This window comes from Pelodiscus sinensis, chromosome 5 (assembly GCF_049634645.1).
Source record: "Pelodiscus sinensis isolate JC-2024 chromosome 5, ASM4963464v1, whole genome shotgun sequence".
Taxonomy (NCBI): Eukaryota; Metazoa; Chordata; order Testudines; family Trionychidae; genus Pelodiscus; species Pelodiscus sinensis.
In genome coordinates this window covers 37433149-37457806 of record NC_134715.1, presented here as the reverse complement: position 1 = coordinate 37457806, position 24658 = coordinate 37433149, and the positions used below count along the sequence as shown (strand labels likewise).

The 24658-nt window shown below is 39.1% G+C and overlaps 1 protein-coding gene across 14 annotated transcripts in view; it reads right to left on the bottom strand.

Moving 5' to 3' along the window:
* The window catches only part of BLTP1 (bridge-like lipid transfer protein family member 1), a 224149-nt gene that overhangs the window by 40176 nt on the left and 159315 nt on the right, over positions 1-24658 (bottom strand). For 5 of the 14 annotated variants that reach the window (XM_075929828.1, XM_075929829.1, XM_075929830.1 and 2 more), the window contains 14 exons: positions 20399-20496; positions 19896-20081; positions 17747-17915; positions 16741-16952; positions 15078-15276; positions 13699-13758; positions 8584-8810; positions 8099-8296; positions 7768-7898; positions 6365-6488; positions 5065-5174; positions 3638-3755; positions 3005-3067; positions 666-910 (listed from right to left, as the gene is read on the bottom strand). In XM_075929828.1, the coding sequence (XP_075785943.1) occupies positions 666-910; positions 3005-3067; positions 3638-3755; positions 5065-5174; positions 6365-6488; positions 7768-7898; positions 8099-8296; positions 8584-8810; positions 13699-13758; positions 15078-15276; positions 16741-16952; positions 17747-17915; positions 19896-20081; positions 20399-20496 (2140 nt within the window). The remainder of the gene's footprint in view (positions 1-665; positions 911-3004; positions 3068-3637; positions 3756-5064; positions 5175-6364; positions 6489-7767; positions 7899-8098; positions 8297-8583; positions 8811-13698; positions 13759-15077; positions 15277-16740; positions 16953-17746; positions 17916-19895; positions 20082-20398; positions 20497-24658) is intronic. The other 9 variants (XM_075929831.1, XM_075929832.1, XM_075929834.1 and 6 more) reach the window with 8 other exon arrangements.

Genomic DNA, 24658 nt, shown 5'->3' with positions numbered 1-24658 from the left:
TTTGGCTTGTGGAATTGGTCTGAAACCAGGTTATAGGATGGCTTACACACTATCTTCCACCTTTTAATGACTTAACCAACCAACCAAATAATGGAGGTGCTAATGGTTCTTAACAGCCTTTTGTAACTATTTGAACAATCTACTCACTGTCTCTCTTTTTCTTCCTCCTCTCCACTTTCCCCTCGCCGCCCCCGTTCCTTCTTTCCTTCTTTATTCTTGGATCTGGATTTATTATACTCCGGTCATCTGAAGAAGTGGGTTTTGCCCAAGAAAGCTCATGATACCATCTACGTATTTTGTTAGTCTTTAAGGTGCTACTAGACTATTTGTTGTTTACGTTTTTCCTGTTACAGACTAACTCGGCTACCCCTCTGAAGCTTATGATCATTAATGATCACTTACCTTGGATTTTCCTAATCTAACCTCTGCTCAATAACTGAGATTTATGTGAACATTCCAAAATCTGAAGGGCATTCAAGAGTTGTCATTAAAAAAGTCAACTTTTCAGACATATTCCCTCTTCCTTTCTACTCTAGAGTTACACCTGGTGAAGGCAAAGGCAGGCAAGATTCAATTCTGGGTCAGTTATTCTAGGCCTAAGACATGAAGTTTAAAGACCATTTTCTCATGGCCTTAATGAAAATATTTTTAAACCAACTGCTTACTGTGGTTTCCTGCAAAAATAAGGCTTCTCTCTCTCATGGTCTTCTTCCTTTTCAGAGTCTTCACTGGTTGAAGATAAACTGTCATCCCGCCGTCCCTCTTCAGGCTGGAAGGGAATGCTTGGTGAGAGGCCTAGTGGAGTTTTGGGTGAATTGAATACTGAGCATGATCCTTCACTAGTGGATGAATAATGAGATGGACCATCAATGGTTACTGACAAAAGATCCAGTTCTGTCTCCTCTGGAAACTGATTGTGAAAAGACAAAAAGATATTAAAAGTTCACAGTTACTGTCTTTACAATGCAAAAAAGATATCTTGGGAAAAAGGCAAGAATGCTTTAAAAAACTGTCAAAGCTCAGGTTCCTCATTTTGAACAGACAGAAGTGCCAGATTAAGGAATGTCTGAAATGAATCATGTTATTCATAAATGAATAGGTTTGCAGGGAAAACACCATCACATATTTACTATTTCCTTAGTGATTGAGTAGAATTTGTTAGCTAGATAATTGAACAGTCTCAAGCTCTGATCAAAACATACACTAGGACAGAACATCATTAGGAAAAAAGAAGATTCAATGGAATGAAAGCAAATTTTAAATAAAGAACATAGAAAGAATCATCATGGCCATGTTTAAATGAGAGAAACGCATAGGAATCTGTTAGTGAATGGAAGTGCATGCAAAGTACTAGTACAGAATGTACAGTAGTCTCTTATACATTATGTTCTGTATTTTAGAATGTCAGGGTATGTCTACACTAGCCACCCTAGTTCGGACTAGGGTGGCTAATGTAGTCATTCGAACTTGCAAATGAAGCCTGGGATTTAAATATCCCGGGGTTCATTTGCATGTTCCCAGTTGCCGCCATTTTTAAGTGCCCGGTAGCTCGAACTTCCTGCCCGCGGCTACACGTGGCACGGGTTAGGTAGTTTGAATTAACACTCTTAATTCAAACTACTGTTACTCCTCATTGCAGGTAGAGTGTTAATTTGAACTACCTAGCCCATGCCGCGTGTAGCGGCAGGCAGGTAGTTCGAGCTACTGGGCATTTAAAAATGGCGGCGCCCGGGAGCACGCAAATGAAGCCCGCGATATTTAAATCCCGGGCTTCATTTGCAAGTTTGAATGACTACATAAGCCATCCTAGTCTGAACTAGGGTGACTAGTATAGACATACCCTCAGATATAAGTGACTTGATGGAAAGACACTTTAGGACTAAATTTCCAAAAAGTAGCTCCAACTGTTTTGGTGCACTTTGCATCACCAAATACATAAACACACAGACTAACATCTGTACATGCAGGTGTTAGACCCCTACACATGGGCCAATAAAGCATTAATGACATAAAACTATGTGGGGATTTTTGTGCATTCAAATGGGAATTGGATGCAAGATCCTTTGATCATTTGTTGCATGCTTTCATTATGACCTTTAACACCTGACTTAACACTACTTAATATTTCACAGTTTTCTTGGCTGTGGAAAATTGATGGAAATGGACATTGCAAATCAAAGGAACCTTTTGATATGTTCTTGTTAAATATATTTAAGCATGCAGCAAAGCACAAATCTGCATTTCCTTTTGTTCTCAGAAATGAGCTGGTTAGACATCACCACTCTAAGGTGACCTGAAAAACATTCTAACTCAGAACACTGACAAAAGGAGAAGAGAGGAAAGGTGGAAGGGAAAAGTTACACGATTGTCTTCTAAAAGGTATACTTAGTTTCTTCCATTCTAAAGTATCTTTTTAATATTAAGAGAGAATGTTTTTTAAGTTGGTGAGTCGTTTGGATACTAATTTTGACAAAGTGGTTATCCTGCTCCCTTTTAAAAAGATATCTTACACAACTATACTAAATATAGGAACTGGAATATCAAATGATGATGCTCGGTGGCCTCCCATCTTGCAATGATATCAGTGTTGATGCCTACACTCTTGGGACACACTTTAAAAGATTAAGATAATTGTGTGCGGCCAGGGAGCCCTTTCTCTACAGTATGCTCTGTGTAGCAGAATAGATCATGACTTGCTTTATGGTAGTCTCTGTAATTTATATCAGCCGCAATCAGGGCCCTTGCAAATATTCAAAACAAAACATGTAATTACTAGTTTTACAACAAATGCAAAATTTAAGCTATATATGGGGATGTGAGCATCTCTGAGAATTCAATTTATCATGTCCAGCTATAACTTTTTACATGTTTAAACTTATTTAAATGTTTTTTAAAAACTGATATACATTCTGCCTAGTGAAGAGAGATGAATAACTTAAGAGAAGCTTCCAGTGAGGTGAATTAGTGCTATGGCAAAGTATATTTTTTTCTTTTTTACAAGTACCTGAAAATACCCTTCCCCTGGACAGCTGGATTGTTGTGTAATCCCCAAAAGTGTTTTATTCAACTTAATTAAGAATGAAAAAGAAAAAAATAAAATTAAAACAGTTACCATAGATTGAGTTATTCCAAACCAACAGCAGTGACACATTTAGGAGGGATGGGGAAATATTGCAAAAGGAAAAAAAAAGCTTGAATTTGTGAACACATTTTAAACATACAAGTGGACACGTGTGTCAGACTACAAACTCATAACATTTTTTCATTAATAACCATTTCCAAAATGCAAAACAAGGCTGAACATATAAATTAGTATATGACTATTGTGCATAACCGTTAAAAATAGCAATAAATACGTTATTGAGGTGTGGGTTTTTTTTGCACATGCTACATTCTGGTCTAAGGATGCATGGAAATGTACCTTGTTAAAAATATAAACTCTTTAAAGAAGTAAATTAAAATTCTTTAGTTTTTCTTGACATTCCTATTAATAATTTCTGTGTTAAGACAGACATTACTAGACTGAATAATTATCAAGAGGGACTAGCAATTCAAATTTTTGTAAGTATATTTAATTCAGGAACTTCAAAGGTGTTACCAGTCAACATGGTATTTAATTTACTGTATTTATACTAACTAAATTGGTATGCCGGGTATGCCTTACAGGGTCCTGTATGTTGAAGGTTACCCTGGGTCCAGGGGATGCTGCATCTACGCGGATTTCTGGGAGCTCTTCGCTGTCTCCTAATCGAGAGCTACAAGCAAAATATAAGAGGAATAAATAAGCAAGTATAGTTTTGAATGCAATGCTGGATGTATTTTCCATGTAAAAGTTAAATAACTACACAAATGTTGGTCAATACTTAATATTTTTTAAAGGAAAAAGATGAAATTTCAAGTTCACTTGAGTTTTTGGGGGCTTTTTTGTTTTTGTTTTTTTTTACTCTTTGAAGCACAGGCCAAGCAGCAGAAAGACAGTGAAAAACATAACATGTGCATGACTTGTAACATGGAATGAAGTACAACTGGCAGATTAAGCATATTCACAAAAGAATGTAAATACAGACAATCTTTCAAAACTAATGAAATCACGACATAACTGCAGTAAAGCTTTACAACTTCTCATTCACAATTTAAGAACTCACTAGCTTTTGAAAAAAAATAAGCATTTCTTGATGGGCTAGCTTGTCGGGCTCTTGCTACAGTTCAAAAGCGCAAGCCCAGTAGGGAGCGCGGGGCGACTGAGGGACTGGCCCCACGCTCCTTGCAGCTCCTGAGCCTTTTGAAATGTACAAGGCCCCCAGTGGGGCTCTTGTACATTTCAGAAGTAGAAGCCCTGCAAGGAGTGTGGGTCCAGCGAGAGTTCCCTGCTGGCCCCACGCTCCCTGCAGGGCTTCTGCTTCTCCCGGCAGGATTCATATACATTTCAAAAGCAGAATAGTAGTAGAACCAATGTGAACAGAGACTGCTGTGGAGATGGTACTAGGGGGAACCAGGTTTTAAGCCAGCTCCCCCCAGCACCACCTCCTGCTTCCCAACCCCCCTTGCTGCCTCTCTCTGATAGCAGTTAAACCTCGCCCCCCCCCCCCACCACCTGTCTTTAGCTTCCAATAACTTCTGATAAAGCTTTGCCTTTAAACATTTATAGATGGGCTTAAAGTTGATAGATCAGCTGTGCATACTGACTCTGAAGTGTAGAAGACCAGACATTTTTACTTCCATAAGGTTTGAGCACTATGAATGGTCACAGTGGATTTATGTAATCATTAAACCTTCTGCGAAATTTACAGACATTAGCCCTCAGAATTCAGACAAAACAAATTTGGAATTTCTAAAGTCAAGCTGTTTTGGAGACATACTATGCCAAAGACAGATACTTCACAAAAGTAAAAAATGTCACTTGTGAAACATCCCATCCCTAAAATATTCTCAGATTTACCCTAAACCTGTGGCAAAAGCCTTATGAAGCGCCACAATTACACTTTTTCCTTGTTGCCATCCATTCTAACTTCTTTACAGATCTCATCATCTCACATGCATAGTCATTTGCCAAAAACACTCTACCTTGCCCTGTCCATTCTTTTTAGAGGTGGTCTTCCAGATGCTGAAATAGTTTTAGATCGGTTATAGCTGGGTTTGTAACCTAGACCCCATTTATCCTTCAAGGAAGCAGCCTAAACAAAAGAAAAATATACCTAAGATGTTGGTGAGAATAAATAATGACAATTATATATAAACATGACAATACACTCTACTTAAAAACATTTGATTATATAGGCACACCAACAACTATGAAAAAAAGTTTTAAAATAATTTTACTTTGTTGCATGTGCTCCAGGGATCCCTTGGCAGGCATTTGCCCAAATCTTCATTTTGACAGGTCTCTAGAGAATTTACTCACCTTTCACTTCAGCTGGCATTAGTACTTCCTTGGTTTTAAGAGAGCAGGCAAAAGTAGAATGGGATCTGCCTACTTTAATGTCCTCTCCATGTGATACTGCTGTAATTGCAGTCAGTAGGGAAAGAAGAGCTAAAGCCTACTCATTTAAGAAGCTGCTGCCAACAAAATACTCACCCTTGCTTGTGGATGCAATAATATCTTATGTTGATCTTCAGGGAGTGCTACAAACATTTTTGTATGCACTTTATGATAGGGGGTGGCACAATAAGAGCATGGATGTGAGAGTGTGTGTGTGTGTGTGGGGGGGGGTACTCTTTGGGTTGGAGCTTTATTTTTGAGTATTTTCTCCGGCTTGTTGTTTTTAACTTTAATTATGTATTTTGGTTAATAAAAAGGCACCTCAGTTTGGGAGTAATCAACTTCTTTTAGCATACATTATATACCTAATAAAATAAATCAGCCAAATAGAATGTAACAAAGATTTTGCTCAGATAATGAAGCACACTTATCTTATCTGGATTCTTCTTCCCCAGTGAGGCAATCTTTTCTGATTGCCATTACCTCTGAAAGTCTGAGTTTTGGCTAGTAAATGTTACAATATTGGCTATCACGACTTTCAAACCTCTGGGAGCCAATTCTTGTTTACATTTTCTGAACATAGATATATTTAATATTACAAAATTAAAATACTGATAAACAATTTTTTCCTAAATATTTGACATAGAAAAGCAAACAAAAAAATGCCTAATATATAGTACCACTAAAATTCTGGTTTTATATCTCCTGTAGTAGAGAAAAAAATCTGTTTTCACAGAAATCTAAATCATGTGTTCTGCATTTGTAATAGTCCTTTTACTTTCTTATTCAGGTGTCTTCCTTTTATTTATTTTTAATATGTGCAAGAGAAATTTCTAAGTAAAAAATATGTAAGAATTTGCCGAAGAGCTTTAGAAAATTGCTCACCCTCATGCTGGACCTACGTAGTTTTTTACGAACATCTCGGCGAATATCATTCACAGCTACTGACTCTAATTGTTGATAGCGTTGAATTTCTTGGTTTATGGTTCCTTCACTTGCGCCTAGTTTTCTGGGGACAAGTCAGGATAATGTGTTTTCCAGATTGAAAGAATAATTATTCAAGTTAAACATTACTTTTAGCATTTCCTTCAGCAACAAAATCTCTATACTGTGTTCCATGTGACAATCCTAAAACCTTTCAAATCATTCCCCAATCAGTTTCTTGTTTTTCAGGAATTCTCTCTCTTTTCTTTATATTTCTGTTTAATGTCCACCATTATTTCACTATATAACATTTGTCATACTGTTACTTCTTAAAATCATGTGCCCTTACAAAGGTTTTTACCTTCAAGTCACACATTCAACAAAACAGAGTAAGAGGTATGTGGCAAAATATACAGGATATCAAACATCACATCATGATCCCAATAGAGGTGGAAGAGGGATAATTGCTACAGAGCAACTCCTTTTCAAAAGAAAGGCCCCTAAAGAGAACAAAGATCCACAGCTGGAACAAATGTGGATCAAAATTAGAATTTAAAGCATTTCTTACATTCCTTAATTCAAGAAAGGCAAACTGAGTGTAATTGGCCAGAGATGCCAGGAAGCAGACTGAACTGCCAGTTTTTCTCTGGGGCGGGCGGGCGGTGGGGGGGAAGGCAGTGGTTTCGAGCTGCAGTGAAGCTTTTTCCCTAGAAGCCAAGTGAATAAGGGCTGCTCACTCTGCTCCCAGGGAGGAGGTTTCACTGTGGCAGTGAAGCTTGCTTCCTAGGAGGCAGGTTGGCAGGAGCTTGTGGCCCCTCTCACGGGGAGGCTTTGTTGCAGGCTGCTTAGTGTAAAGCTAAAGTTTACACGTGCTGTGAGCTCTGCAGTGTAATCATGTAACCGCTAAGATTTTTAGTGGCTACACGGTTATCGTACTAAGCACTTTTTAACATCCCTAATTTCTTCACACCGTGCTCAGTCAACCTGTGGAACTCTTTGGAGTTGTGGAACACAGGATGCTGTGAAGGTCAAGACTATAACAGGGTTAGAAAAAAAAACAAGGTAAGTTCATAGAGGATAGGTCCATCAATGGCTATTCGACAGGATGGGCAGGGATGCAAAACCATGCTCTGAAGTACCCCTTTCTTCTGTTTACCAGAAGCTGGGAATGGGCAACAGGGGACTGATCACTTGATTACTTTTTCTGTTAATTCCTTCTGGGGCACCTGATGTTGACCACTGTCAGAAAACAGGACACTGGGCTAGATTGACTATCATGGATCAGACAAATGGTCCTTATGTTCTTAACTTTAGGGGGAGGAGGGTTTGTTGATTGTTTTGAAACACAAGAAAAGCCAACTTACTTGAGGTCATCAATTACTTTGGCTTGCTCATTTAGTTCCCTAATATCAACTACGCGTTTCATACATTTTCTTCCTCTTTGCTCTCCCACTTGGCTACCGGATGCTCCCTGCCGCCGAGAATCAACAGCCTCCTATTTAAAAAAAGACTTCATTAAATTCCTTGTTAAACATATACAAACATTTTCAAGTCACAGGTACAATGAATTATACAACCTAAATCAAAATACTGCATGCAAACACATTATTTTAATTTAAGAGGCAGCTGATTTTAAATTTTCCAGTGATTCAAGTCCCATCATTTCCTTAAAGACAAACATTAGCTGCTACATACATGTCCCCATGAGCAAGACCTGCCCACTTTCAAATGTGAACTAGAATGAGTAGAGTCACACATCGCTGACCCCGTCAGATACTCTACAGGAACAGAATATCGATGATTTTGGGGGCTCAAACCCAACAGGTGATTTACAATCCGCTGCCCAAATGTTAACTTGTGTGTATCTCCACATAATGAAACTGCATCCGATTTCTAAATAATAAACAGGAATGTTAGTATTTAGGGAACTTTTTCCTTAAAGCAGGAACAAGATTCTTGCAAAACTGTTTAAAGGAAATAATTGTTAAAGTCTTCCAAAATGGGTGCTTAAAGTTTAAGACATCTAAATGCATACTATGGTATCTAAGGGAAATGGACTGCAAAAAAACCTAAAAATCCCGCCTCCAACCCCACACCAATAGTAACATTCTGAAGCTTACTGTTATACCTAAAAATTGAACAAAATACATTCAGAACACTATTTTGGTTGATTATCTTACTGGGTGTATAGTGGGTGACATGGTATCAACTTCATCCTCATCCGATAGGTCAGGTATGTTTACAGAATTAAGGTCAGCAATGTCATCAATATCTTCTTCTCCGGTTAAAGTTGTGAGGGTATTACCCAAAGCATTTAATCTTTTCCCAATGTTAGGATCCATGTGGACATCAATACCGCACATCTTCCATAACACATTGAGAGTCCAGGTTCCAGCACTATTGCTTTCTGTTTAGAAGAGAAAATTTGCCTGATGATTTTTCTCTTCCTTGTAATCAGGTTTGTCATTGGATGTCACGTCTGCTTTTACAGCTCAGAAGACAGAACCAGACCTCGCCATCAGGGGGCACTACCTTGGCTCTGCTTGCTTGTAAAAAGCCCCCAGTGAGATCTTTCCAGCACTGAAACACACTTTGAATACAGTTAACAGATAGATCTATTACATTGGTATTAAGATTTCTCTAATGAACATAAGAAAACCTGATGGATAATAAACTATTCAAGGTGTGAAAGGCATATTTCGTTACTATAAGACAAAAATGAAATATGAATTCCAATCTCTTTCAGCCAGGTTTACCATTTCCAATACTGGAATTTCAACAGCAATGAAACCCAAAAGCTGGGAAAGTGAGAAAAATAATTTTAACTGCTTAGAAATCAGAGTGGTTGGAATTACTCAAACCACAAATATTTTAATGATGCATTAAAGTCTGCACCTGCATGCTCTGAGTCTTAAGCATCTAATTTGTAGTGTTGATTGAATTAGTGGAATGGTTACCATTTGGAGTGTTACATATTTCATCTTAAGAGGATATCAAAGTTTCCAACTCAGTTCCACTATAGAGCACAACCAAACAATTGATATGGCTTAACAGACTTTGACTAATTTAGAAGACACTAGAAGCTCTGTAAGTTTATTTTATATAGTATTCTGTCTATTGCTGAGTTTAGCTACTTCTTGTCTTTTAACTGATAGATGATTGGGGATGAATATGGTTGTTAAAGACAAAACCTTTTAGAACATTTAACCGTTACATCTTAGCTGTTTTGCAGACATGAAGCAGGTGCCAGGCCCCCTCAGTAGAATGTGCTGAATTTGGATAAAACAAAGCAAGGGAAATGTATTGGCAATACTCTGGGATAAATTTTCCTAATGTTTACAGTGAGAATGGATTTCAGAGATGCCTTTTTGAATGTCATGTTTACCGATTTAAATCTTTTAAATGGTTCTATTTACACCAGATATTTTGGGAATCAACAGGACTGAAAATGCTTCTAAACTTTGTTCTCCATCTACTTCCCCAAAAGCTGAAAGATATGAAAAGGTTTTGATGGTCTGAGTTTGCTTCCTTGGGTTTGAGAACAGAGGGGAATGAAAAGTTCTCTACAAGAAGTGTTGCTGAATTTTCTGGGTAGTCATTGCTCGCAATTTCTATTATACAAACTTACAGACCAAAGCTGCCTACACAGGAACTATGTTTCAGACATGCTCCTTCTGTGGCCTTCTTGTATTGGGCTTCTCCACCATTATGGCTTTGGCGCAAGGTACATTGGAGCAGAGTCTCCCTAGAAGCACTACTGAGCCACAAAAAAATTCCTGAAATGGGCTGTCAAAGGAAGCAAGTTAATTTTAAAAGACTGGTTCAGAAATTACTATTTGAAAGGTTTTTCATGTGCTCTGTAACTTGAAAAGGCAGAGTCTGTGGACTGCCCGTGCAGCTCCCTCCAAGGCAAATTAATCAGGTAACTTTTCATAGATGGGCTTCTGTTGGCCCATTCAACTGCAGAAGCAGAGGAATAACCTGTTGTGTAAAGCCTCTGCCCAATACAGTATAATGTAAATGTAAGTTTTAGTATAATGTGAATGTAAGTTTTATAAACCTTTGAGCTCTGTAACCTTCCATTATGTGAGAAAGAGAAGGATTCTTGTGATTCCGCATGATACATTGTTGCTCTTAGAATTAGAATATAGATTGTGTTATAATGAAAATATGAAGAACGATTAAAACTTTGTACTAAAGACACTTTGTACTGAAATAGATTGATACCTTTTGTATGGACAACTATATGTGTGAAATAATTATTTAGTTCGTGAAGGGTGGGAATGAATGAGTTTGGAATGTGATTGTTTGGAGATATAACAACTTGCAGGCCCAGCAGTTTCAGAGTCCAGATGGTGGAAAAAGGGGCTGGAAGACTCAGAGACATCAAAGTACCATAAACTGAAGCCCAAAACAAAGCAGACCGATGCAGGACATTATGGACAGCCTTAGAGTTAAGAGCAAGCATCCCTTTACAAACAAGACAGCCTTGAAATAACATGGGGAAGGAATCACCAACAAACTGATGTCAGATGGCAAAGAAGAATGACTTCCAGATAAAAAGATGTTAAAATGGTGATTAAGAACTGATGCAGTAGTTTCCTGGGTTGTTCTTATTCCCCTTTTTATAGATGGGCACAATATTTGCCCTTTTCCAGTCTTCTGGAATCTCCCCTGTCTGCCATGATTTTTCAAAAATCATAGCTAAAGGCTCAGATACCTCCTCTATCAGCTCCTTGAGTATCCTGGGATGCATTTCATCAGGACCTGGTGACTTGCTGACATCTAACTTTCCTAAGTGATTTTTAACTTGTTCTTTGTGTATCCTATCTTCTAAACTTACCCTCTCTCTGCCTGTATTCACTACGTTAGGCACACCTCCAGACTTCTCGGTGAAGACCAAAATAAAGAAGTCATTGAGCATCTCCGCCATTTCCAAGTTTCCTGTTACTGCTTCTCCCTCCTCACTAAGCAGTGGGCCTACCCTGTCCTTGGTCTTCCTCTTGCTTTTAATGTATTTATAAAAGGTCTTCTTGTTTCCCTTTATGCCTGTAGCTAGTTTGATCTCATTTTGTGCCTTTGCCTTTCTAATCTTGCCCCTGCATTCCCGTGTTGCTTGCCTATATTCATCCTTTGTTATTTGTCCTAGTTTCCATTTTTTATAGGACTCCTTTTTTATTTTGAGATCATGCAAGATCTCCTTGTTAAGCCAAGCTGGTCTTTTGCCATATTTTCTATCTTTCCTACACAGCGGAATTGTTTGCTTTTGGGCCCTAAAACAACGTCCCTTTGAAATACTTCCAACTCCCTCAGTTGTTTTTCCCTTCAGTCTTGCTTCCCATGGGACCTTACCTACAAGTTCTCTGAGCTTATTAAAATCTGCCTTCCTGAAATCCATTACCTCAATTGTGCTGGTCTCCCTTCTACCTTTCCTTAAGATCAAGAACTCTATTATTTCATGATCACTGTCCCCTATACTGTCTTCCACTTTCAAGTTCTCAACTAGTTCCTTCCTATTTGTTAAAACCAAATCCAGAACAGCTTCTCCTCTGGTAGCTTTTTCAAGAAGAAAAAGAAGAATCTGTGTTGGCTGAAAAGCTGTTTTGTTTTTTATAATTATATGGTTATAGAAAATATCTAAAAAAAAAATGCAGATATGCTAATTAATGCATACCATAGGTTAAGTACGTGGCTCATTGTATAGAAAATCTACATGATTTGCCATACAAGATTGATATTATAAAAGGCATTTCTATATTTAAAGGTATTTTCATAATATATTCTCATACTCTGAAATACACCATGATTTTTAAACAAACAACATTTTATTTGTACACAAAGCACATTTTATTTTAGGTTTTTCTTGTTCCTTAATTTCTCTAGCCCCCCACAAAACATATCCCTCCTTGTCCACATTCTATTCTACTTGCCAATCTACACAATCCTCTTGTTCAAGCCTATTCATTTCCCCTCTTCCCTACCTTTTGTTTTTTTCCCTGTAATTTGACCTTTAGATGCTTTGTAATTCTGAATCCTCTCTCAGTTATCCTCCCTAATTCCTTCAAGTCTGCTTAGGCTGTTGACTCCTAGCATTCCCAGTAGTTCAATTTGTAATTGTTACAATATAATATAAAATTCAAGCTAAAAAGCACAAATGACTAACATCAGCCCAAGGAAGGAATAGCGGTCACCCCCAGAGCATATGAAAAATCTCTACAGCTGTGGGTGTTTTATCCTCCTCTTTCAGGGCAGATTAGATATCAAATACTTATGGACCAAAGAAAATGTAATAGGCAACTTACGCAAAAGCTCTCCATTCTACTTTTGAAAGCCAGGGTTTGCTCAAAATGCTAAAGGAAGGATGATCTATCATAGTTTTCATTTTCTTCTACCTCCCTCCATTTCTTTTCCAGAAATTCCCTTTCTGTCCTGATATTAAGAAAGCTGGCTAGAAAATGGATTTTACTTCCAGCAAAAAAGTTCTTGAAACTCTTCTGAATGAAGCAACAAATTCAATGTTTTTTGTAAGAAACAAAATCCAAGTTTCGGGAGAATCAAAATGGATTTTTTCCATTTGTTGGCTGCCTGACACTCTAGCTTCTCACAAGAGGCAAGCTGGACAGAACAATAAATCAGCTAGCTGTAGGATCCAGGGAGTCAGCTGTTTGGAAAGCCAGGGGAGCCGGCTATCTGGGAAAACAGATTAGCCAAATGAACTCGTTGTTTGGAAAGCCAGGTACAGTCTGGGAACTCACCAAGCAGGCTACTGGGGTTCTTGGGGATTCAGATAACTAAAGATATGTCAGCCTTATAGACTGACTGCTGGTGAGCTGCCTGCCTGGTTGACTTGACAGGCAAGGAAGCAGGTTTACATCGAAACTTTTGATAAAACTGACATATTTTTGCAGAATACTTCAGTTCTGTTTAATCACATTTTTTCAGCAGAGAAACGTTTTATTGGAAAATTTTTGACATACTCCAGTGATTATATCAAAAGGATCATTTTTATTTTGTATTAGTCAATTTTCTAATACTTTTGATCCAGCGGGTATTAAAGCTTCTGATAGCTTTAATCCAAGGTTTTTTAAGGCTACAAGGTATTGTTGAAAGAACTCATGGATACAAATAGACTGGAAAATGTGGAGCTACTGTGAAAAGGGGGAAATCAAAACAAAGCACAATCTTAGAATAAAAAAATCACAAATTAAAACAAAAGTATCAAGAGGTCACACCTGCACTAGAACAGTCTACGGTTTATAAAGGTTTATATTCAATTTTATATGAGGAAACATTACCTGCAGCAGCCTGTCCTGCTGTCCTGGAACAGACTTCATAGGTGCCATCTGGCACAACACCTAAAGATGAAACAAGCACACACTAGTAAGACAGATGTAATTAAACAAGCTTTAGATCTTCCTTACAAAAATCTAGATAAGTAAAACTTCACAGTTGTTAATCATCAATCATTAACAACATGTGAGTGATTTTAATTTCACTTAGGCTGGCAGGTTTCTTCTCAGTTTTGCAAGCCTGCTTTAGACATTTCTGTATGCAGTGGAAAATGAAAACAATCCATATGTAGCTGCCCTAAACTAAAGATAAGAGGCACAAGTAGTCCTGTAGTACCTTAGAGTCTAACAAATATGACTCTGCTCATCTGAAGAAGTGGGTTTTGCCCACAACTGCTCATGAATATATATATAATCTCTAAGGGTATGTCTACACTACCCTCCTAGTTCGAACTAGGAGGGTAATGTAGGCATACCGCACTTGCAAATGAAGCCCGGGATTTGAATTTCCCGGGCTTCATTTGCATAAGCGGGGAGCCGCCATTTTTAAAACCCCGCTGGTTCGAACCCCGTGCAGCGCGGCTACACGGGGCACGAACTAGGTAGTTTGAACTAGGCTTCCTAGTTCGAACTACCGTTACTCCTCATTTCACGAGGAGTAACGGTAGTTTGAACTAGGAAGCCTAGTTCGAACTACCTAGTTCGTGCCCCGTGTAGCCGCGCTGCACGGGGTTCGAACCAGCGGGGTTTTAAAAATGGCGGCTCCCCGCTTATGCAAATGAAGCCAGGGAAATTCAAATCCCGGGCTTCATTTGCAAGTGCGGTATGCCTACATAGTTCAAACTAGCGGGGTAGTGTAGACATACCCTAAGGTGCTACAGGACTACTTGTTGTTTTTAAAGTTACAGACTAACATGGCCACCCCCTGAGACTTTTAAAGATAAGAGGGGAAGTGTTATATGAGAAAACAATTTATTATACATTTTTAATAGGTTTTATGCATTTTATGCATTGTGCTATTATAGTAGTTAAAAAAAGTAATACAAATAAATTAAATTAATACATTTAAAACAATAAAAAAGCTTTTCCAACGGGATTAAGGCAGACTGTATTAAAAGGCAAATACCATGTTGCAGTATATTATAATTCTTGGGGGGATAAAAAAGGACAGTTATTGCTTACGTAAAAAAATGAACAACACTAAAAAGTGATTGGGTTCACATGTAGGACCACACATGCTATAGAGCTTTATTTGGGTTTGCAAATTAAATCTTCATCTCTTCTCCAGCATCCTTCTGAACCATCAAAGTTGTAAAAAAGCATGGGACAAGACAATAGGGGACTCTATGTTCCAGTGTTATCAAGACAAGCTTAGAAACACTTACAGGCATTCATCACCATATCCCCTCGTATTTCTGGTTTCCAGTCATCCCAACTTATCTCAAAACCATCAGCAAAGCGGATACAGAAATTTTTAAAATGTCCTTTGCTAACCAGAGACTCTGAGGAGCAGGCAGTGATTAATGTACTTTCAATGGTCAGCACTAAAGCAGAGCCAGTGTCAAGGTCTGCTGTGTGGTTGGTCTGTAAAAGGAAGAAGAGACATCTATAAAAAAGGCAATTTACTGGCAGTCACAAACTTGCAATTCAGAGCCATAGATCTTCCTCATACCCTCCTCCCATACTTTGCAAGCATTATAGAAATAGTTTCTAAAGCAGCAAGAATACACATTTATAATGTCATGTATTTTTAATTGTCAGTAGTTACACTGTATCCTATCATAGGGGTGTCAATCTCTTCTAAAGGAAAGGGCCAGATTTCATGGTTATTTGTGGTCTGTGGACTGGAATATAAATTAAGGGCTTCATATTTATCTTACTTCACACCAGATCTCCCCTCTGCCTTGCTGGTCACCTTCCACTATTTCTATTTCTCTTTTCTCTGTCTTCCCTTGCCTCTCTCTGGGCACGTCTACGCAATAGGGCTAAAGCCAAAACAAGCTGCGCAACTTGAGCTACGTCAATTGCATAGCTTAAGTTGAAATAGTTTATTTCAGCTTTTGGTGCTGTCAACACAGCAGGAAGTGCAAGAAAGCGCACTCTTCCTTCGACTTCCCCTACTCCTTGTAAAATGAGGGTTATAGAAGTTGCAATAAGAAGTCCTCCATCTCGACATTATTTTGACATTAAATTGTTGAAATAAGTGCTTGTAGTGTAGACATAGACTATGTTATTTCAGAATAATGTCAGTTATTCCAAGATAATGCTGCTATGTAGATATAGCCCCTCTATCCTTTCCTTAGCACTTTTCTTTTCTCTGCTGCAACTCCCACCCCTTGAAATCTTCTCACACCTTCTTTCTTATTCCATCTGCTATTAACATGAACAGCGACGGAGTAGTTAACAGGGAGTCCCAGTTAACAGTGAGTCCTGTTTAGCAGAGGTTCAACCTGTAGCATCTATTTATTTGTCTTCAGTTATAAAAGCATATAAAAAGAGGAGTTCAACTGGAACTGCTGGCTTGAATGTTCAAAAAGCCTGTCTAACTTCATACACCTCCAAGAATTCTGGAAGTGTTGCACACACAGCCTCTGAAAACTCAGGCCCATTAAGTTGCCTCAAGCTAGGCATGGCAAAAGTGAACTACTCACAATCAGTAGTCGTTTTTGAAAATTAAAGCTATTATCATTAACTATAACTATAATATGGTGCTGGCAAACATTAACATTTTATAAATTCTAAATTGGTGCAATGATAGAAAAACACTTTATGCTAAAATCATAAATTATATACAAATTGCTGCTTCAACAAAAATCTTTTACACTTCTTCTCACTCTAGATCAGGATTTCCCAACTTACGGGTCAGGACCCAAATATGGGTCACCATTACATTTCAAAAGGGTCACTCAGTGTCTCCTCAGATGGCTCTGCCCCAACTCTTCCCCCCATTTTTGAATTGCCTTGGGTCACCAAGTCTTCCTGAATTGTCAAAATGGGTCCCCATCTGGAAAAGGTTGGGAACCGCTGCTCTAGATTTTTTTCAAATACCTGTGGTGCATTCGTGATGGGTAGACAAATTCCCAAATCGTTAACAGTTAGCTGAAGAAAAAGTGTCCCAAAAGCCTGAGCAGATGTCTGCTGGATTCCAGGTAACATATCTACCACTTCTTTTGTAGCCATGTGAATATCCTTATGTAAAGCCAATCTCTGTTCATTCCAGTTGTCATAAGCAGCTTTGTAATTAAGCCAAAATAGCACAGCTGTATGAAGAGAAGTTTCCAACAAAATTAAAACAAAATGATACAAAGTAACGTTCATTTTAACACAACTAAGGTTAGATGTTTCTGTTTTTGTCTTGTCACCATGTATTAAAAAGCAATGAATATATATTTGTACATGTGTGCATACACGCATATGCGTGCGCACTCTCACTCATTTCCCAGGAGTAATGTGCTTTTGTTGCAAAAACAAAATGATATAAGATACGGCCTCTACCCCTTAACATTTATAATATAACTTGACATATCCCAAAATCAGAGTTGTTGACTCGAGTCCGACTTAAGTCGCCTAGGTGACTCGACTCGAGACTCGATTCAGGTTCATTGTTTGTGACTTGAGACTTGACTCGAAAGTGACTTTAGGGACTTGAGACTCAACTTGAAACTTGAACTGTAGTGACCTGAGACTCGACTTGGACTTAATAATGACAACTTGAAGACAACACTGCCCAAAATGCTGATACCGCTCAATGCTGCTACTGTTTACATTTATATAAACCTTTTTGTTTATACCAACTAAAAAGCCATCTTTCCAATTGGTTAATTTTTTGTCCTTAATATTAGTACACAATTAACTTTCTCATCAACTTTTGAGAAATAACCTAAATATACTTACTAGTCTAGTTTATTTCAGGTTACAGGTAAATTCAGACTTATAAATATCAAGCATTTCTTTTTGAAAAAAGCTTACAGAACTGGTTCAGCTTAAAAAAAAATGTGTAGTGATTCTCTACTTTCTAGCAAAATAGAAATAGAAACACAAGACCCAACAGTACCTCTGTCAAAGGCCACAGGCTGAGCAAAGACAATTGGCCGGTTCAAAGTAATAAGCACAGCCTCTCTATCTGATGAACCACCAATCTCCTCTCTGAGAGCATTTCTTAATCCAATTCTTGTCTTAAAATAAGCAACTTGATGGAAGTCAGAACCTGCTTCTTCATAAACCTTAAAATATTTGAAAGATACAATAAAATCACACATTAAGCTACAAATTAACAGACAAAGATAAATTTAACACTTTGGCATAACGTAAGAAAAGCAAGGATATCCCGTTTTGTTTTACTTTTCTGTTTGCAATATGCTCTTAAGATAGAAAACAGTTTTCTTCTAATGATGACTAAAGTTGGCAAATATTGGTTGTTTTCCTGTTTCTCTTATATAACATATCTCTCTATATTCACTTAATGTATTAGAATCCTCTGAGGAAAACAACCATATGAATATGAAGTTGGTTGAATTTATGTGCTCTAACACTTCAGAGAATCAGAAATAGTGTACTTCCCATGTTTTCAGGAAACAGTAGTGGATTTAACAATCTAGGAAATGCAATTACCAATTTAAGACAAATAAAGTACATCATGATTTACGTTTCATAAATTAGGATCTAATCTCATCATTACATTTACATGTACTAGAAATAACATTGAAATCAGATTTTTTTTTTTATGGATAGATTCATGTCATGTAGGGGAGCTAGGGAGCCAACATTATAACTTCTAGCCCAGTTAGTCAGTCCACTGACCCAAAATGTGGGAGACCTTGGTTTGAAGCGACTCCGGAGCAGGGATGCGAATGTAGTTTTCCACACTGGTTTGTACCCTAACCAATGGGCTAAAGAAGTTATAAATGTATAAATGGGGATCCTTCTCTACTTACTCCAGTTTTTATGAATCTAGTTCTTACAACACTCCAGTAACAAAACATTAAGGCAACGTCTACACTGGCAGCTTCTTGCGCAAAAACTCTTTTGTGGAAGAATTCTTGTGCAAAATCTCTTCCACAAGAGAGCGTCTACACTGCCATGTGCTTTTGTGCAAGAGATGTGCTTTTGCGCAAGAGATGTGCTTTTGTGCAAGAGCATCCATGGCAGTGTAGATGCTCTCTTGCGCAAGAAAGCTCTGGTGGCCATTTTCAGGGCTCACCAAAACATTGAATCTACTCGCCCGCGGCGAGTAGATTTCAGCCAGGTGCCCCGTTTGTTTCTGGCACTCACATGCGCAATATGGGTCTTGCGTATGCACAGTGCGGGGCTGGCGAGCAGCTTTCACCGCCATTCGTCAAGCCTTGGCCATTTTAACCAGAGGGGCTTCTTGCGCAAGAAATTCATGTTGCCTGTCTGCACTGCCCTCTTCTGGAAGAGCTCTTGCGCAAGAGGGCTTATTCCTCATGGGGAGAGGAATAACTCTTCCACAAGAAGCCCTGTTTTACAACGCTATGCTGTAAATTTACTTCTGGAAGAATGCTTGTGCAGCGTAGACAGCCAGCAAGTTTTTGCGGAAAAATGGCTGTTCTTCCGCAAGAAGCTGACACTGTAGATGTAGCCCGTAGGTTGAATAACATGTTTGGGTTGTCCAAAACGGACTTTTCAGTTTTGGCTCAACCAATTTTAGTTCAACCTGAACTGTTTTCTTTCCCAATTTTTCACAACAGCCAACAAACAAATAAAACCATGCCACTCATTTGCCCAGCAGTAGCACTTAGTTACAGAAGCGTGAAATATATTATAAAATATATTGGATATTCCCTCTGATTGGCCATGAATTACAGTTCACAGTGAACATTTAACTCTTTTCCCCCTGGAAGCCATCTTTAAATGAGGACATTGAAATTCAAGTCTAAGCCAGACAATCAATATGAATTACTACATAACAGTACATACAGAAGATATTTAGGTGGCAATAAATATTTATTGATTCTGAACTGTCAATGCATTCTAAACCAATTGTGTCAAATATTTTCCAACAAGAGGTCTAAAGAAAACAAGCGAGCTCATACCCTAGTTGAGATTAGCGGGCTTTGTTATGGGTTTATTTGTTTTTTGTTTCATTTTTGTTTTTTAAAGAACAGAAGGTATTTGTCTCCTCAAGAATGTAGAATTTTCACTACCAGGCTTTCCTAACAAATACAGAGTTGTTATCAACTAACCTGATGTTTAACAATTTGTCCCAATGCCAGATTCAGATCCACTTGGCATTTACCAAACAGTTTAAGGTAGCTGCTACTTCCAGGCATTGCTTTGGTTTGTATTCGGTTTGAGAGCTCAAGTTCTATCAATCCAGTTTCAAATCTCACAGCCCTCATTGATGGAGTTGTGGCTGTCACTTGAATTCCCTAGCAAACAATGAAACAAAAGTTATTTAGGATTTACTTCAAAGTCATTGGTGAAAAAAATTCTTAAAACATGAAACAGGAAAGGAAGGGCAGGAAATTCTTAAATGTGAAATGGGATTTTTCCATAATGCCATGATTAACAGAGATTTCTACTCTTGTCTACCATTAGGTTGGTTGTTATTTGACACTTCATGTGTGGTCATCTCAAGGAAATTCTTCATTTATTTAGTTTCTGTGTATGTCCATGCTAACTGTAACAGTTATAAAAAATTAAACTACTGGCAACAGTTTGAAAGGTTTCTTGGTCATAAAGTTACCTTAAATTGTAGGCTCAAAGAATAGAGGAGAATTTTAGGTTTCTCTCCATCAGCTGTGCCATCATGTTCATTCCAAAGAGGAATTGGCTGCTCCCCTCCTGCGCATGTTAAAAAGTGTTTTAACAAAGAACATTTTTCATACAATATAGAAATAAAATTTCTTTAAATGTGACATTGAATTTCACCAAACTTTAGAAAATAGTTCTCCAGCAAAGAACTATAATAAGCATAAATATGAAAAAGAAGAAGAGCTACTAAGGATATAGTTTCAGCTCATGGGGATAACACACTGTCTCCTTAAAAGCCTCCCCACAGCTACTCGGGAACAAATCCTTACAATCACCTTCTGACCCCCGACCAGGATTGTTCTATCTACTTCCCAAGATCCATAAACCTGGGCACCCCGGACGTCCCATCATCTCTGGTATTGGCATGCTCACTACTGGTCTATCCAGCTATGTAGACACTCTTCTCAAACCCTTCGTAACCAATACCCCCAGCTATCTCCGAGACACTACTGACTTCCTAAGGAAACTACAAAACATCGATAACCTCCCCAATAATACCATCCTTGCCACCATGGATGTAGAAGCTCTATATACCAACATCCCACATGAAGACGGATTACAAGCAATTAGAAACACTATCCCAGAGGACACTACTGCCAACCTGATAGCAGACCTATGTAACTTTGATCACACCCACAATTATTTCCAGTTTGAGAACAACTTATACCTCCAGATCAGCGGCACAGCCATGGGTACACGCATGGCCCCACAGTATGCTAACATCTTTATGGCTGACCTAGAACAACGTTTCCTCAACTCCCGTCCCCTTTCACTCCTCCTCTACCTACGGTACATCGATGACATCTTTATGATCTGGACGCATGGCCAAGAAACGCTGGAGATATTCCACAGAGATTTCAACAACCTACACCCCACCATCAACCTCAGCCTGGACCATTCTACACGAGAGATCCACTTCCTGGACACCACCGTACAAATCAACAATGGAAAATTAGACACCACTCTCTACAGAAAACCCACCGACTCATACAGTTACCTACATGCATCCAGCTCCCATCCAGAACACACCACACGATCCATCGTCTATAGCCAAGCCCTTCGATACAACCGCATCTGCTCTAATCCCACTGACAGAGACCAGAAGCTTCAGGATCTCTACCAAGCATTTATAAATCTCAACTACCCACCCAGAGAAATAAAAAAGCAAATTGTAAGAGCCAGACGAATACCTAGAAACCATCTACTTGAAGACAGACCCAAGAAAACCAACAATAGAACACCACTTGTCATCACCTACAACCCCCAACTTAAACCTGTCCAACACATTATCAATAAACTACAGCCTATATTGGAACAGGATACCATACTCAAAGAGGCTCTGGGAGACAGACCCATAGTCTCCTATAGACAACCACCTAACCTCAAGATGATTCTTACCAACCACCACAGGACATACCACACTAATACCAACCCTGGTACCTTCCCTTGCAACAAACCCCGTTGCCAGCTTTGTCCACATATTCATTCTGCTGATACCATTATTGGACCTAACCAAGTGAGTTATAAGATCAAGAACACATATTCCTGCGCATCCAGAAATATAATCTATGCTATCATGTGCCGAAAGTGTCCGTCTGCTATGTACACTGGACAAACATCTCAGACACTTCGACAAAGGATTAATGCCCACAAAACAGATATCAGACAAGATCACAAAGAGAAAACAGTTTCTTGCCATTTTAACCAGAAAGGACACTCTCTCAATGACTTAACCACCTGCATTCTGCTACAAAGACCTTTTACATCTGCACTTGAAAGGGAATCCTCTGAACTGTCATTCATGTTGAAATTCGACACTTTCCAACAAGGACTTAACAAACATTTGAACTATCTCACCCATTACCAAGATAGTTTCCCCAATTATCACCTCTAATACCATTAACTCACAAACATCCCACTCTCCCTACCTCTAATATCATCAATTCACAGACACTTACCTTCCTTCCTTCCCCCCCCCCTGCATCCCCCTCCTGTTCTGCAATGTGATTTGTCCTTTTCATATTTGTTCATTTTTTTAAATTGTATCCTTTGGTATATATGGTTGTGACTACTTTCTTCCACTATTTGATCTGAGGAAGTGGGTCTGGCCCACGAAAGCTCATCATCTAATAAACCATCTTGTTAGTCTTTAAAGTGCTACATTGTCCTGCATTTTGCTTCAACTACCCCAGACTAACACGGCTACATTTCTATCACTTTTGGATAAGGACACCACTGTATCTTCTGTAGAGTTTACCAATATTCTACCACAGTTGACAAGAAGAAATTAAAGAACAACTCCCTAAGATTCCTATACCATTTCAATAACTACTTTTAGCTTACACTATTTTTTGCAATGGTGATGTAGTTTTTACTGTAGTAGCCAGGTATTTTAAAAAAAAGTCACTGATTGCTAGTAGATTTTCCACTCGACTGTCACCTCCTTTCTAAGTGGAACTCTACTCCATCTCCGAGATAGAGGACTTCACACTTGTTAGCCGTGAATCACATCCTGTTGAACAAAGCTCACTTCACTTTTTTTTCTATCCTTCTGTAAATTTTTTATGCTTCTAAATTTTGGTGTCATTTGGTAACTTGATCATGGTTGAATTTATGCTTTCCTCTAGATCAAGCCCAGGCAAAATGCAGCCCAAAGGCTAGATTCGGCATGCTAAGCTGCTGTGTCTAGCCCATGGAAATTCGGGGCCTCAGGTAGGCTCCCTGACTGTCCTGCCCCTGCACACTGCTCAGAAAAGCTGGTTGTGGGGCCCTGTTTGTCTGTGAACAGATACAAGTCTGCGGGCAGGGGGGAGAGGGTTCGCACACAATACAATCTGTGCCAAGTACCCCTCTCCCCATCCCCTCAAGCTCTCAGCTATTCACAGACATGACCCTGCAGCAGCAGCTGCTGAGTGTCCTGCCAGGGCATGCAAGGTAGAGAGCTTGCCTGATAAACCTGCTGCATTGCTGGTCCAGAGTCACCCAGTTAAATGTCTCCAGGCTAGAGCTCGCCTCCGGCACTCCAGCCCGTCGCTCCCCCAGCTGTCTGGCCCCCCCACTCCTGCACCCCTATCCCACATAATCCAAACACATCACTCCCACTCCTGCACCAAAACTCCCTCCCAGACCCTGCACCCCAATCCCCAGACCCAGGTAACAACCCACTCACCCTGCCTAGGTCAGCACCCAAACTCCTGCACTCCCTCCCTGCACCCCAATCCCCTGCCCTGGGTCACAACCTCCTCCTTCATCCAAACTCCTCCCAGATCCCACGCTCCCCTCCTGAACACACCAATCCCTTATCCCAAACTCCCTTCTGCACCCAACCTCTACCCCAAACCCCATACCTTTTCCATTAATACCACGGAAGTGTGGGGTTCTTGACTACTTTCCAAATTCTTGGAGTAGTCCCCATAAAAATTATTGCTCACCCTTGCTCTAGACAATCAATGAAAATGTTCAAGAATAAAGGAACTAAAATTGATATTTGCAGTGCTTCAGCCAATGCTGCTCTCAACATGGAGATATGACTTCTCTGTATTCTCTGCTCATCAACCAGCTTCTTCCCCATGTTATTTTAATTTAATCTAATTAGTATTTATCTAATTTTTTAAGTTTATAATGTGTTACTAAAATGAATGCTTTAAAATATTAAGGAGACACCACGGCCAGTGCATTCATTTATTTCATTTATTGTAACATTCAAGTAATTTACTTAAGTTACTCTGAATGCAACCTCTTTGATGGAAAAGTCCCTCTTTTTGTAATGTTTCCCTAGCCGTGATTAGGGCCTTGTCATCTACAGCAATGCGAACAATGATTATGATAATCATGTTTTTCATAGAATCATAGAATACTAGGACTGGAAGGGACCTCGAGAGGTCATCGAGTCCAGTCCCCTGCCCTCATGGCAGGACCCAGTGCTTTCTAGACCATCCCTGATAGACATTTATCTAACATACTCTTAAATATCTCCACAGATGGAGATTCCACACCCTCCCTGGGCAATTTATTCCAGTGTTTTGACTACCCTGACAGTTAGGAACTTTTTCCTAATGTCCAACCTAAACCTCCCTTGCTGCAGTTTAAGCCCATTGCTTCTTCTTCTATCCCAGAGGCCAAGATGAACAAGTTTTCTCCCTCCTCCTTATGACACCCTTTTAGATATCTGAAAACTGCTATCATGTCCCTC